At 37.2% G+C, this 16,512-nt stretch overlaps 1 protein-coding gene across 7 annotated transcripts in view; it reads left to right on the plus strand.

The window, feature by feature from the left end:
• Positions 1-16,512, plus strand: part of CFAP69 (cilia and flagella associated protein 69) — a 58,486-nt gene that overhangs the window by 39,821 nt on the left and 2,153 nt on the right. For 5 of the 7 annotated variants that reach the window (XM_046670560.1, XM_046670563.1, XM_046670564.1 and 2 more), the window contains 7 exons: positions 2,723-2,915; positions 4,266-4,403; positions 5,000-5,076; positions 6,031-6,228; positions 8,108-8,194; positions 10,105-10,209; positions 10,759-15,823. In XM_046670560.1, the coding sequence (XP_046526516.1) occupies positions 2,723-2,915; positions 4,266-4,403; positions 5,000-5,076; positions 6,031-6,228; positions 8,108-8,194; positions 10,105-10,209; positions 10,759-10,929 (969 nt within the window). In that variant the 3' untranslated portion in view covers positions 10,930-15,823. Of the gene's footprint in view, positions 1-2,722; positions 2,916-4,265; positions 4,404-4,999; positions 5,077-6,030; positions 6,229-8,107; positions 8,195-10,104; positions 10,210-10,758; positions 15,824-16,512 lie in introns of those variants that run through there. The other 2 variants (XM_046670561.1, XM_046670562.1) reach the window with 2 other exon arrangements.

Consider the following 16,512-nt stretch of genomic DNA (forward strand, 5'->3'; position numbering starts at 1 on the left):
AAGGTAAAGTGAAGAATCTAGTGTGTCATGGACAGTTTTACAGAACGAGCAGGAGTGAGCACACTAAGCCTTCCAGGAAAGACAATTGCCATCTAGCAACTGTGAAGAATGGCAAAGACCCTCATTTATCCCCAAAGTAACCCCCTAGTAGCCTCAATTCTAAGTGGGTCCATAGTCAAGATGATATGGGAGGAAAAGTATAATTTTGTTTCAGTAAAACTTTGGGAGAGGGGGCCGGCCCAGTGGCATAGTGGTTAAGTTCGCACGCTCCACTGCTGCAGCCTGGAGTTCACCAGTTCAGATCCTGGGTGCGGACCTACACACCACTCATCAGGCAATGCTGTGGCAGCATCCCACATAGAAGAACCAGAATGACGTAGAACTAGGGGAGGGAAACAAAAAAGAGGAAGGTTGGCAACAGATGTTAGCTCAGGGCCAATCTTCCTCACACACACACAAAAAATTGTAAATTTATAAAAAAGAAAAACTTTGGGAGATATTCTCACACAAAGTTCTAGATATATCACTTCCTGTGATTGCCCCATTGTTGATTTTATTAACAGAATAATAAACCTAGCTTTATGCAGCAAGGGTACTAAAGTTATGTGTATCTTTTCATCTCTCTGAAAGAAAAGTAGTTGATACTAGAGATCACAGAGCAAAATCATTGGATATAAAACACTATCAACGAAAAATAAGTAAATAATAATAGTAAAAATAACCCATCTTGCGGGGCAAGCCTGGTGGCATAGTGACTAAGCTTGCATTCTCCACTTCAGCACTCCAGGGTTGACAGGTTGGAATCCTGGGCATGGACCTAGCACCACTCATCAAGCCACGCTGTGGCAGTATCCCACATAAAATAGAGGAAGATTGACACAGATGTTAGCTCAGCAACAATCTTCCTCAAGCAAAAAGAGGAAGATTGGCAACAGATGTTAGCTCAGGGCCAACCTTCCTCACCAAATAAGTAAATAAATAAAATAGCCCACATTGATAAATAGGAATGAGTCATAACCAGAAACCCTTGGAAAGTTCAGAAGATTGAACATAATACAGAAGGATGTAAGTGTAGCTCTGTTAACGTAGTCCTAAGTTATGTATGGCTCACCGTGTTTCTCTGAGTAGAGGCATGACGTGTCAGAGATTCTCAAAGTCACAAAATCAATTTGGTACATCTTCCTGGAATCTAGCTTTTACTAGAGATTTGGAAGTAAGGAGTTATATAAAACATACTGTACATACTTAATAATTAAATTTTATATTTTATTTAAGATTATATAGAAGACTTCAAAGACATTTCTCACGTGTGTTCACTCTCCTCCATTAGGGTTTCTTTGATGGAAAGGCATGAAGACTGGTAGGAGCAGCTGATAGCACGGTGGTTGTGAGCATAGGCTGGAATCACTCTGACTGAGGCCTCCAATACTTGTTAGCTGTGTAACTTGGACAAGTTATTTAACATCTCTGTTATCAATTTCTCCATCTGTAAAGAAGAGATACCAATAGTATCTAGTTTATGCACTGTTGGGAGGCTTATATAAGTGATTGTGTGTGCATGCACACGTGCACATGCAGATATATACACACACACTTACAGGCATTAGTTAGAATAGTTCCTGACAAATATTTTTGCTATGTGTTTTATATTATTATGAATATAATTATTAGGTTGTGCTTAATGTGGATTGAACCAATCAAGTTAATTACAAATTCCAAATATTCTTTAATGAAGTTTTTGTATCAACTTCAACCCTTGACATTTGCCTCTTTTGAAAGTGAAGTATAGGAATAAAAAGCAGTTGATTGAGGGTTCTGCTTAATACAATCTGCTAAAATATTTATTCAGTGCACAATGATAACAATTGCTAATAATAGTTCAATGTTATTGAGAATGTACCATCTGACAGGCAGCCTTATGTAACTCACTGTGCCTCTCTAAAGCAGGAAATATTATCCTTCGTTTAACAAAGAGGAAACTGATAATGTCTGCAATTCAAACCTCAGGTTACATGTTTCCTTCGCTATATTCTATTAGCAGCATACTCTAACTGTTAATCAACAAAAAATATTTCACACAGAAACCATTACTGTCTGGAGGCCATTGCTCTGGATGGGCTTTTACATCCCTAAATTTTAGTTTGCTGAAAACTAGTTGGGCAAAACAAAGGAAATATGCTTGATAAGATGCTGATTATCAAAATACAAAATTACACCGTTTTGATTTATTTTCATACATGACTGCCACTGGCAGTTACCATCAGTTGTTTTCTTACTAGCAATGAGGTTATAGCTGGTATAAGTCTTTACAAACCTTAATAAAGCATGTAAATTGGAAAGATCCTATAACTACAGTGACCTATGTATAGCGCTGTTGACCTTGCTCCACTTAAAATGAGCATCACTTATTTTTACAATCTCCCTTTTTCCTACTCAACCAAATCAACTACAGTTTTGGTCATGACATATGTTTATGACTACATCAGAATTTTATTGAATCTTTTTATTTTTATCCTTTTTCATTCCTAATGTTTGAAAATGTACTCATTACAATGGGTATCTTTTAACAGGAGATTGTCACAAATCATACTTAGAGTCTGAGTTTTATAAGACTATCATTTAGAAGAAACCTACTGATTAATACAAATGTTTCTCCTTTTTTTTAAGGCAGTAATTCTTAATATTTCTTGCAACTTTTTTCTTTATTGTTTCCTTGCATAAGTTGAACCAAAAAAAATTCTGTAATCTAATACTTGGAATAATGGTTGAATTTTGTGATAATCCCAAAACTACGGCTCATGTTAATGCTTGGCGAGGGAAGAAAGGCCAGACAGCTGCTAGTCTTTTAATTAAATTGTGGAGAAAGGAAGAAGAAGAACTAGGAGTGAAACGTGATAAACATGGGAAGATCATTGGTAAGTGTGTTTATAATTGTTAATAGAAGCAATTAGATGCATATTTTTTAAAAGAAATCTGTAATAGATATTAAGAAAGTATGAGGATTTTCACCCCTTTGTTTAAAGTTCTTTTCACAGAGTTTTCAGAACTTGCTATCATAAATTCTGAGTGATTGGAAGAAAACTAAGTAAATTAGTAGCAGATTTATATTTTTATAGGCTATTTTAAGGAAATGGTATTTGATTATATTATTTTATTTTATTTTATTTTTTTTGAGGAAGATTAGCCCTGAGCTAACTACTGCCAATCCTCCTCTTTTTGCTGAGGGAGACTGGCCCCGAGCTAACATCCGTGCCCAGCTTCCTCTACTTTATACGTGGGACGCCTACCACAGCATAGCTTGTCAAGCAGTGCCATGTCCACACACCCGGGATCCAAACCAGTGAACCCTGGGCCGCCAAAGCAGAACGTGCGAACTTGACCGCTGTGCTACTGGGCCAGCCCCTGGTTAGAGTCTTTAACTCGAAAAAAACTAACAGTACTTCCTAAAGAAATTTCTTTGGGTTATCTGCTTTTACAAATAGATTCAGTAGTATTTCTTATCCAATAAAATTTGAGATTTAAACAGAATGCTTGAAAACAATTTTAATAGTATGTTGTATATTTCTATTGATTCATATGTATACAATTTACTTTTTATATGAAATAAGAAACTCTTCTAAATAAAATAAATCAAATGTTCATAAATTTTAATTATTATATTCTGAATTAATGAAGTTTACAGTATCAGAATTTATAGTTCATTTATCTATTCTACAATGCTACATTACGTTTCCTAAGCCTCTTAAGATTCTTATTATGGCTTCATCTAAACTGTTAGTATTGTTTATTTTTAAATGAAAATATTTCTTCTTTAACTTCTGACAGTTTCTATCTTCAGTCTGTCTTTATGTCTGAGTTTTGATCTATAATATCATAAAATAGTTTTTATATTTATAGCATAATATATAGAAACCCAAAGCAAAGATTATGTCACTGTTAAACTGACATTGTTCACTTTCTGGATCTCAAAATTAGAAAAGTTATTTATATAAAAGTTTCACTTTTAGAAAAGTAATTTTGTGAAATTTTCATATTTTACATAAGTAATAAAAATGAAAGCTTTAAGTTTTGCCACAGAATGGGGAAGAAATTACTGGTTACATTTGCTTTCAAAAGGCTGACCATGTACAAGGCACTATTTTACTCTATTATAATATTTTTATATATTTTATGATGTCTAGACTAAAAATCTCAAAATTAAATTATTAATTTACTATGGTTGTTATCTGTCCCTTCCATGTATTTTCATGATATCCAATGATTAGATACAAAGAAACCTCTATTTACTAGTTTTCAAGAAGAGCAAAAAATTATACCACTGCCTGCTAACTGCCCGACTATTGCAGTTATGGATGTTGCGGAGAATATCAGAGCAAAAATTTATGCTGTGTTGGGCAAACTAGGTAAGAAGCTACTCATCAAATTCCCTGAGCCTCTCTATTTTGTTGAATGTGTGAGTTGATTTTGCTCTGGAGTCCATTTTTCAAACATGATGAACAGAAGTCCCTTTATACAGATAAAGGCATGTTCCATTATTATCCCAAATGCCCAGGCTATACCCTTGATCAGTTAAATTGGAATCTCCAGGTGTGGGGTTCAGCCATCAGTATTTTTTAAAGCTCCCCAGGCAATTCCAGTGTGCAGCCAGGATTCAAAGCAGTTAGTTTAGATGAGTAGGCTTAAACACTACAATTCTGAATCACCAGAGTGTTTTAAAATACTTGCTTCTTAATAAGGAAAAAGTCCTCACTCTTCAGATTCTGAAAGTACAATATCATAGTCTGACAATACCATGAAAGTGTTCCTCTTCTGATGACTAGATAAGGATAACCTGGCAGAGGTTTGTTATAGGAGGAAGCCAAAAGCTCACAGAAGTAACTTTTTTATAAATCATGATGAAAACAAAAGTAACTTTTTGCATTTGTTTTTATGATAGATGTATGCCTTTTGGAATCCGTTCCTCTGTTAAAGTAATTCTCTCTCTATAAACTTTGTTTAGATTTTGAAAATTTACCTGGCCTATCAGCTGAAGATTTTGTGACCCTCTGTATCATACATAGATATCTTGATTTTAAAGTGAGTACCTTCTTAACCTTGTTATAAAATCTAGTATGGCAAAAATCAACTGCAAAATAAAAGATCTATTTGTAGTTGTGAACAGTCATAGACATACTGTGTAATTTTTATCTTACATTTTGCATCTGATACTGTTCCAGAAACATACAATTAATTGACTGGGTATTTTCCATGGGATAAGATTTCATCCAACTATTAGTTTGTAAAAGAAAATGGATGTTACTGTCATAGAACTGTTCAGAAGCCTAACAGAACTTTTCAAATATAATCTCTTCTACTAATATTAGTACTATGTATTTGAATGTTATAAATGAGTAAACATCTATTTTCAAATGAAAACAAGGCTGAATTTTATCCCTATCCTGGATATATAAACTTTTCTCTAAATTTAAACATACTCTAGCATATTAATTTCCAGACAACCCAGAATGTGAGGTGGAGCTATCAGCATGATGAAACTGTGGAGTTAAGACCTTGAGCTTCAATCATTGCCTTAGCTAGAAGGTGAGGGGCAGGGCCCTACTTCTCAGGGTGACTAGGTTCTAGGGTCCCTGGAATCCCTGTGTTTATCGTCCTCCAAATTCAGCTTGATCTAGCCTTCAGTACAGGGCTTTAGGAGGATGAGACTAAAGCAGCAGTTTCTGCAGCTCTGAAAACAGAGTGACTTAAAGCAGAGGGCAGTGATGATGGCAATGAATTAGACTTAGGTAGTGGAGGCGCATCCATGAATACCTTATCATTGAAAACATTTGATAAATTACTTCTGAATACTCATTTGTAAATGGTGCCCCAAATCATTCCCAATGCATTAACTTATTCCCAAAGAGTAAGTTAGGAGAAGCTAGTTCAGTAAGTGTTAACTTTGGAATGGCCACCAAGTAAAGAATTACTTAAAATTATGTCATTTATTTTTGGCTCATTTAACTTTTTTAAACTTAAACTTTGTTATAACAGATTGGAGAAATATGGAATGAAATATATGAAGAAATAAAATTAGAAAAGTTAAGACCAGTCACTACAGATAAAAAAATTTTGGAAACTATTACAACAGCATCAGAAAATATTGGAAAGATGGTTGCTTCTCTGCAAAGTGAGATGATTGAAAGCCAAGCGCGCCAAGATGTGCAAAATGAACAAAAAGTCTATGCAAAAGTAAGCCACAGATACCATTGAGGCACAAGATAATAATTTCAATGTATAAACTAGTTGAAGTTATCAATAGGATATATTTGCCTTACTTGTGAATGTTTCAGCACTTAGAGTTATTTTTTAGTTTAGTTTTTTTCTTGAAGACTGACGCCTGAGCTAACATCTGTTGCCAATCTTCTTTTTTTTTCCTTCTTCATCTCCCCAGAGCCCCCAAGTACATAGTTGTATATTCTAGTTGTAGGTCCTTCTGGTTGTGTGTAGTTTTCTGTATAGTTACCTTCAGTGTCTTTGTACAAGTTTTTAAAGAAACCATGGAGTTAAGAGCTTGAGATTCAATTCCTATAGTCAGTAGTCAGTGCTGTTTTAGGGCCTTATAATTTGATTTCTACAGGCTTAGAGTTTAAAAAGTAGACACCTGAGACACTTCCATTTTTGAAATGTCAGAGTTCCAAAAACTGTGGTCTATTTAAATGTATACATTTAGCAAATTCTGACAAACAGTGTATCTCTGTGACTATATGTATGACCTCATTGAGGAAGTTGGCCCTCATCCCTCACTCTGTGACAGGCCCTTATTGATATGCCAACTTTAGGCATAGTGATAAGCTTTATCCCCACCTCAGTGCCAAAACACTTAGCATGAGCATTCCATAAATCCAGAGATAAACTGGTTTCTAACTGGAAGTAATCAGAAAAAGCCCATCAGGAAAATATAAGCCATTTTCCTAAAACTTTACATAGGTGGGAAACTGAACACATCAGAAGTTTTTGAGCAAATAGATTAATATTTAAATTAACTTGTCCACAGTTACAAAGATGATGTAGATTTCCCACTTCTGCTTGGTGATCCTTTATGACTACAATTAAATATTCAAAACTCTTTAAAGTAATTTCCAAAGTTTTCTATTGCCTGTTCTTTTCACATGGACTATTAAATATTATAGCTTCAGCTTAGTGGGACTCTGTGTCCACCTATGAATTCTGCTCCATCTTAGACACCCCCTTGCTTGAAAGTTTTGTTTGTTAAGAGTTTTTGTTGCATGGATGCTGCCATTTGATCCACTTAGTTGCTCTTAAGTGGGGTAGCCCTATTGGAAGTTCTGCTGCCTCATGAGTTCTGTTGAACGGCGGAATGTCTGCTGGGTGGACAATCTGTAGTTGATTTGTTGGTTATTGTTGATTTGTTATCATGGCGCTGACCCGACTTACTTTTTAGCAGTGTAATTAAATACTCTTAGGTTCATAATTTAAACTTAATGGTATATTATACATCAACCAAGGGCATGTGTTCTTTGATGATATAATTAGTGGATAGCCTGATGCAAACTGTAGTCCCTGCAGTTTGTTAGTAGTTACCTCCCTAGACTGTATCACCACCGCAAACTCAGCACTCTCACAAAATTGCCTGTCTTGCTGCAGCCATAAATTAGAAGTAGTTTTACCAATATAATCTTGCCTAAACTATTATCAGTGGCAGCAGGAATCTCTTTCTTTTCTCCTGTGAATTTGCTGTTGGGTGATTTATATAGCTTGTTCTGGACTATAATCTGTCTTCACAAGTATTAAGCATGTAAAACAATCAGTCTTGCTGACAATGATTATTGTTATCTTTATATTTTATATTTTTATAACAACAGCTTTGCATTACATTTCATGGAAAGCAGTTCAAACCTTAGCCACATAGTGAGGGAAGGATTTATTTTTTTCATTTTAAGATTTTTGTTTTTTAAATTGTTGAACTCTACAAATACTCTAATCCTTTTGCTAGTTGACTTTAAAACTTACCTTTGCAAAACCAGGTCTTCCTTCAAAATGAGGGCTTTCAAGACCTTTGGTATCCTTTCAGAGAAACTGGAACTTTTAATTATTTTTCTCATTTCAGATACAAGCCACCCACAAGCAAAGAGAACTGGCTAATAAATCATGGCAAAATTTCTTAGCTAGAACATCAAATGCTAAAACTTTAAAGGTAGGACTTTTTTTTTTTTGGTATATTACTTTATTAATGTTTTAAAGTTGTGGTAAAATATATGTAACATAATATTTGCCATTTTGATCATTTTTAAGTAAACAATCCAGCGGCATTAAGTACATTCACAATGTGGTACAAACATCACCGATACCTATTTCTGGAGCATCTTCATCATTCTAAACAGAAATTCTATAACCAGTATGCAATAACTTCCCATTCTCCCTCCTCCTTGCCTCTGGTAATCTCTAATCCACTTTCTCTCTCTCTAAATTTGTTTATTCTAGATATTTCATATAAGTGTAATCATACAGTATTTGTCCTTTTCTATCTGGCTTATTTCATTGAGTACAGTGTTTTCAAGATTCATTCATGTTATAGCATTCCTTTTTTATGGCTGAGTAACCCATGGTTTGTATGATCACATTTTATTCATCGATTCATCTGTTGATAGACACTTGGGTTATTTGCACCTTTGGCTATTGTGAATAATGCTGCAATGAATATTGGCATACAAGTGTCTGTTTAAATTCCCTGCCTTCAATTCTAAAGGTAGGACTTTTAAAATATTGTGATATCCACAACAAATAGCCAGCTCTAACAGACAGACTTTCAGGAATAAATTTTCATTCGCCCTTTTCTGTTGATCTTTCTATAGAATGCCAACACTCTTAGATCCTCATATGCAATTTAGGATGATAACTGAAACTATGCATTTTCATAGTTACAGAAGATGCCGCTCTTGAGTTTCATTTAGTTTAGCAGTGAGAAGCAAGCGTGGTGTTCCTGGCTTGCATAAAGAAGATTATGGGTAGCCAGGAAGGAGCAGAAGAAATGTGCTCCTACTTTCCATTCTGAGCCTTTTTATTCATTGATCTTTTCTGTAATAAGTAGAGTGAGGGACAGAAAAAACAACTATCCATATTACCCTTTCCCCCAAGGTTGTTTCCCCTCCATGACCACGAAAAGAAACATTATATTAAAGCGTAAATGGGAATTTGGGATAAACACCCCTTTGGAAAAATGTGATAAGCTGCTGCAGCTGTAAGCTAGAAAGTACTCTAAAAAGTTTATAATGCTAATCGTTCACTTGAAATATATGAGAAGCACCATGGATTTCCAAAATCTCATTACTTTTTTCCAACTTTTCTGTTAATACTTTAGATACACTTTTACATAATGTTACAGTTCTTCCTCTAGATATGAAATTGTTAAATTTTATGTTAGCCCATGAAAATAGTGGAACTATATTAATATAGCAAAAGCAAAGCAAAACCAAGCTTATTCAAGGTACTGTGTCTCCCCCTTCTCACTAAAAGTTCTTCCCAACTTTATCTACAACATATGCTCATATGCTCATATCTGTACTTCTAAGGAATAGTTAATGAAAATCAGCCTCTTCTGTGCAGATCATTTGTTACCTCAAATTTTACCTGTTCTAGTGTCTCAACTATTGAGCTTGAATATAACTGCAGCAAATTATATAATTTATATTATTCTGAATGTTTGAAACATTTAAGTGTACTGAATTAGTATTTAATTTATGCAATGTATTTTGAAAATGTGCATCACCTGATGTAAATTTAGTAGTTTATTAAATTATGTGCTAAAAATTGAACCTGATCTCCTTAGGATCTGCTTTATTCCTTAGTCATATATGAACCATACCTCTGGAAATCTCAGTAATGTTGTCAGATGCCTGGTGGCTTCTGCAATGTATAAAAGATATAACTTGCTAATAACTATCTTCTTAGCCTAAATGAGTATGTAAATGCAGGTTCCGCGCTACCTAATAAACAAAGTATAAGCCAGATACAATTAAATGTACTTTGTATACTTCATTTTAAGTACCATAGATAATGCTTTAATAGCAATTAATATTATTTTCTTTCTAATTGAAAAATCCTCAGAAAGCAAAAAGACTTCAGGAAAAAGCTATAGAATCCTCTAGATACAATGAGCAACCACCAAATACAATATTTCACCAGACAGATATTAAAGGCCTTAACACAACGGTAAGATTTTTTTGTTCATAACTTTTCTTAGTAGATATTGAATTTAGGCCCCAAAGAATGTTATTTCCATGGGGTTTTGTCTCATGTTTTTTCTTTTCACTATTGAAATTTCACATAGTTAAAGCATATTTGTTGCCAAGGTACCTTCACCCTTGCCCAGTGCTTATTTGGACTGGACCCAGCCCTTCAGGATTCCCAAGAAACTGCTACAAACACTAGTCAGAATATACCTCCACATCTCTTTGACAGAAAATGCGCAGTGCCTCCTTTGCTTGGCAAACAGATCCATGCCATATTCCAGGCTTCCTGGTGTCCTCTTCTGGACATAATTTGCCCCTAGTTGCAAAGCTGATAAGCAGTAGAAGCAGAACTCAAACCCACTTTCCTTGACTCCAAAGCTCTTATCTTTCCATTATGCCATGCTGCCTCCTAATTACTTATATGTACATGTTGTGTCTTTTCCAAAGTAAGCTGAAGGATGAATGGCTTTTTCTCTTACTGAAAAATTTTGTAAGTAGACTCTTGGATGTTTACCTTTTCCTTTTTCAGGTTCTCTCTGGCCGGGTAGTAACAGTGGAAAGCACTCCTGCCCAATTAATGGGAGGACCTCTGGCTGATACAGATATTGCTCTTAAAAAATTGCCTATTCGAGGAGGAGCCTTACAGAGGGTGAAAGCAGTAAAAACTGTGGATGAGCCAAAGAAGAGCATTCCTACGTAAAATACTGGAGATTTCTGAAGTAAATTCTGCTTATAACTTTTTAGTTAAATATATCAATATACAAATGTAAAGCAAATATTTTAGTAAAATACTATAAAAAATAAAAGTAAGTACATAGAATTTATTTTTATTAAAAATATCAACATATAGCATCAGAAGACTTGTCACCAGTTACTTTGGAAAGATTACTAATTCTCTTAACTGAAATTGTAAAACATACTGTATCAGTTAAGACTCTTGCAGTCGCATGTGAACTACTCCAACTGGTTTAAGCCCAGAAAAACACTTTTACAGGTTCAGTAGCCATCAAATCTAGGAATAATTAAGACTACAGGCATTGTTGGACCTAGGGAGTAAAACTCTGAGTAGGACCTTCTCTTTCCCTAGCAGTTCCTGGATTATATTCTCCCCAGGTGGATATCCAGTAGAGAAGAGTGCATACCTCTCTCTCAACAGTCTCCACAACTGCCTCTGCATCCTGGGACCCTGGAGTGGCCACATGCCACTCCTGAGCCATTCACCACGACTTTGGCCAGATCTGAGTACTGCCTACTCCTGGAGTCAGAAGCAGGCCAACCCCATCCAAAGCATATGAATGGAGTGGGGAGTCAGGATATTGTTATCATAAGTTTATATCAATACTGGGCGGCAAAAACATTTGCAAGAAATATGTTGGTCAAAGTAAAGTAAGTTATCTCTGTTATGAAAAGCAAATGTTAGTCATGAGCTCAATAATAAAAAATAAAAATACAGATGGTTTTAATCTTAATATTATAAACATGCAAAGCAAACTCTAATGCTACATCTCTTCTTTAATGAGAAAGGGAAAGGGAGAGTGGGGGAAGTATTTTCCCTCCTTTGGTGGTGGAGGTATCTTGCCAAAGAATAGGAGGTAGAAGCCTTAATACTGGATGCAGAGCAAAGTGTCTATGTCCCTCTGTGCCAGTATGAGGTTTCCATAGCCTGTCTCCAGCCCCATCAACCCCCTCCAACACCCAGGAAGCCACAAAGTTGAGTTCATCTCCAGGGCTGGCAGAGACAAGAACCTGTTTTCTTAAACAGGAAAATATACTGGAATTTGAGTCTAGATGCTGGGCCCATAGGATCCATTCAGCAGTGTACTGGTAAATGTACAAGTGGCTCTTCAAGGGGAAAAAGCCCTCATCTGTAGTGTTTGCTGATTTGCATGGTGTAAATATTCCCACCAGGACCAGTTTCAAGCTACCAACATGACACTGCTGAATGCAGAGTTAGGAAGAGATGCATAGAATCCAACTTCATTATCAGATAAGAGAAGGTTCTGTCACTCCACTGGGCCCAGCTTCTTCTACTTCCTCTTCCTCTTTCCTCCTCCTCTTCCTCCTCCTCCTCCAACTCACATTCCCCCAGGAATTTTCCATTATCCCGTTTGTGAAGATGGTAGCATCTGCAATGAGGGAAGTAATTGCACTGTTGTTATTGTTCTAATTGGAATGAGTTGCCATTACACTTTTGGCCAGTGGCCTCTCACCCTGGCCAAGTTGCCCATTCTCCTTGTGGCCCACAGTAGATAATACACATCAGCTTATCAGTGAGCTTTGTTCTCTCCTGATTCCTCTCTATTACTTCTCTATTACTACCACCGCCAACAAGATATTAGAAGACATAATTTGTTCCTCTTCTTCACAGCCCTAAGCACAAATATTCTATGTAAAGGGGAGTTACTGAGACACAAGAGTGGATGTGGGCAGAAACATGCAATGATGAGATACCCATACAAAAAGTATACCCCAGGTATATCTCAGATACACATGGAATCAAGAAGAAGTGTCCATGGCTAAGAACAGTGAATCTTTGCCCCATTTTGTAGACTATAAGATCCTTCCCCAGACTCTAGCTCCCTACGGACAAGGTAGAAACCATATCTCATTATTTTAACCAACACTTCAGGAAATAAACTATTGAATAAGTGTGATGATGGCCTCAGCTCCTGGCAGCCTTTCCTTTGAGCTCTGCATATGCAGCAAATTTCTGAGCTCAAAGCACAGATTCAGCCAACAAAATACAGGTAATGCTCAACGCAGACATGATAACATAGTTCACATGTATTTACTTCATGACAGTGACAGACTCTCTAAAAAGCTAAGGCATAAATACTATTATACTAATATAACCAATGTGTAGAAGTAAAATTGATATTATTTGATGGAATATCGTTTTTTGTATGTAGTACAACCTGATATCTCCAGATTGATTAGGACTGGCCACAATCAAAATAATCCGTGATGTCTGTGGACCTTTCCCTTGCCATGTAAATCTTACCTGAGGAAAAGTAAAATAGGGCAGGTTATTACCTAGCAGCCATTTAATAGCCAAAGAAATGTAGGTGGATGGAAGGTAGTCATGTTGCTTAATTCAGACACTTGTGCTTGGTAGACAGACTGCACGCAAGTTTGCAAATTACAATTCCAGCCACCCTGCACCAAGCAAGTGAATCAGTCTACCTGTCTGACAATGGCACTAACTCTAAGAAGTCTCCCTGTCTCTTCTCACATCCTTTGCTCCCACACCACTCCTGAGCCCAAGGGGATGTACTGCCTAGCCTATCCAGCCTGACTCAGAGGTGGACACTTTCCTTCCAGGAGTCAGTTGAGACAAAATTTCAAGCTTTCAAACTGAAACTTTTGCTAATAAACTAAATGAAAAAGAAGTCAAAAGAATAAAAATGATGAAGTTTAGTGAGGATAGATGAAAGTGGCTTCAACATTTTTCAATAATGAGATTTTTACCACATGAAGGAGCTCGTTCCATGGTTCAACTCTGTTAGCCAGTGCGTACTTACACTGGATGAAAACCAGTGAATAATTAGGTGAATAACTTTCATTTATCTGGTCCTCAGTCTGCCTTCTGAAGCACGATGTACATTTCATATCACAGGAAAAAACTATGATGTTCACTCTTAAGTTTCTTCAGGTCAAATATCCAGTTTCCTTATTCATTCTTATTTAATCATTCCAGACTTTATGAATCTGGCCAGCACCTTCTGAAGTGCTTGTTATTTGTTAATATTCCTGTATACTGTGACCAGCAAAACTGAACAAAGATATCCTGGTGTAGGAGGACCCATGGAGGGTATAAAACTAGTCCCTCTCATTTTTATACACTTTCTGCCAACACAGCCTAAGCTTATGTTAGTTTCATTAGCAACCATGTTTCATAATTGCTTGTATTTAGTTTACAGTTAAGGAAATCGTCAAGGATGCCTTCTGAGAAAGAGAAACCGGCCTAATACTATGAGGTCAAAATTCTGTAGATACACCCAGTGCCCAGATCAGTGCCTAATAACATTCTCCAATGAAAGAAACCAGGGCTCCTTGGAGACATGGCTGGTTCTGGGGATGGGGCAGAAATATACAAGATGAGTCTGGAGCATCCTATAGAGTTCCCAATGGCCAATGCTGGAACAATTTGAGCAACAAAATAAATAATGTAGTATTGGATTATAACCCAAAGTATAAATAAATGTACATAAGTCCATATTGATATAAATAAATGATGAAAGAAAAGGAAGGGAGGGAGGGAGCAAAGAGCTGGATGCCACATGCTTTGTGGCCTGTCTCCCCTTGAGGAAAAAGGCAGGACTTTGTGCCTTACAGCTCTAGCTCAATGTAGGACACATCAGAGCTGAAGTTCTAATTCAGCGATATCAGGGCTGGGAAGAAACTGCGTTTCACAGGCCTTTGTAAGAGATGTGTCCCGCGTGCGCTACGCTCTTCATCCCCCCACTACCCGCCAGGATCTGAATTTCCATCTGTTTTTATTTCTCTTTAGCCTGAAGAACTTAGTATTTCTTGTAGTGCAAGCCCAGAGTCAACACATTTGTTTAGTTTTCTTTATCTGAAAATGTATTTCATTTCACCTTTATTCTTGGAAGCTCATTTTCACTGGATGTGTGAACACATCTGAGATGATGTGGTTTTGATCCCCCACCCCCAGCACTTTAAGGATGTTCCACCATCTTCTGGTCTCCATTATTTTTCTGATGAGGAGCTGTCCATCACTCAAATCATAATTCGCTTGTACACAACACGTCATTGTTCTCTGACAGCTTTCAAAATATCTTTAGCTTTCTGACATTTGATGATACTATGCCTAGATGTATGCAATGCAATTCTGATGCTAACTACCCAGTATTAGGTCAAATTTCACAAGTTAAGAGCACATTCCTCCCCTCACTTCAGAAACCAGCTGCAAGCTCCAGGGTTCCCAGGCCACCCATGCTTCTGATCAACTGGCAACAAATTCAGAGGTTCCCACCACCAACTAAGGTTCTGTAATAAGCTAGAATGACTCACAGAACTCAGGAAAGCACTATATGTGTAATTATAGTTTTATTATAAAGGCTATAAATCAGGACTAGCCAAGTGAAGAGACCCACAGAGTGAGGTCTGGGAGGGTCCCAAACATAAAGCTTTTGTGTCCTCAGAACATGTCACCTGCCAGGCACACCGAGGTATAGTTACCAATCAGGGAAGCTCACCTCAGTGCCCAGACTTTTTACTGGAGTTTCATTACATAGGCATGATTGATTGAATCATTGGCAACATACTTCAACTCTATCTCCAGCCCACCCTGCCCTCTTCAGAGGTTGGGCTCTTATCACCTAACTCAAAGCCCCAACCCTGTAATTACGGGGTAGTCATTCTGGTGTGGCCAGCCCCCATCCTGAGTCATCTCATTAGCATAAACTCAGGTATGGTCCCAGGGGCCTACCATAAATAACAGAGACATTCCTATTACTCCAAGAAATTCCAAAAATTTAGAGGTTATCTCCTAGAAACTAGTGACAAAGGTCAGCCAAATTCTTTATTATAAAATAGTGTAGTTTTTTTGTATTTATCTCATTTTGGATTTGTTGAGCTTCTTTTTTTTTTTTTTTTTTTTTGAGGAAGGTTAGCCCTGAGCTAACTGCTGCCAATCCTCCTCGTTTTGCTGAGGAAGACTGGCCCTGAGCTAACATCCATGGCCATCTTCCTCTGCTTTATACATGGGACGCCTACCACAGCATGGCTTTTGCCAAGCGGTGCCATGTCCGCACCCGGGATCCAAACCAGCGAACCCCGGGCCGCCAAGAAGCAGAACGTGAAAACTTAACCACTGCGCCACTGGGCCAGCCCCCTATTGAGCTTCTTGAATGTGTAAATGTATATCTTTCACCAAATTTGGAAAATATTCATCCATGTTTTCCTTAGATATTGTTTCTGCCCATTCTTCCTGTCTCTCATCTCCTTCTGGGACTCTAATTATACATATCTTAGACCTTTCGACATGCTCCTTGAGACTTTGTTCATTTTTCATTTCAATATTCTTTCTCTGTTTTCCTCAGGTTAGATCATTTCTGATGTGGGGTCAGCAAGCCAAAGAGTCAAAAGAAAGATTTCTTGGACTCTCAAGGTCTGGCAGTAGTGCTCTTTTATTTAGAGAATAGTGTGGAATAGCATGGGGACAGGACCCATGGGCAGTCAGAGCTGCTGCTGCTGGCATGGGGACAGGACCCATGGGCAGTCAGAGCTGCTGCTGCTGGCATGGGGACAGGACCCATGG

Source organism: Equus quagga, chromosome 8 (assembly GCF_021613505.1).
Source record: "Equus quagga isolate Etosha38 chromosome 8, UCLA_HA_Equagga_1.0, whole genome shotgun sequence".
Classification (NCBI taxonomy): Eukaryota; Metazoa; Chordata; class Mammalia; order Perissodactyla; family Equidae; genus Equus; species Equus quagga.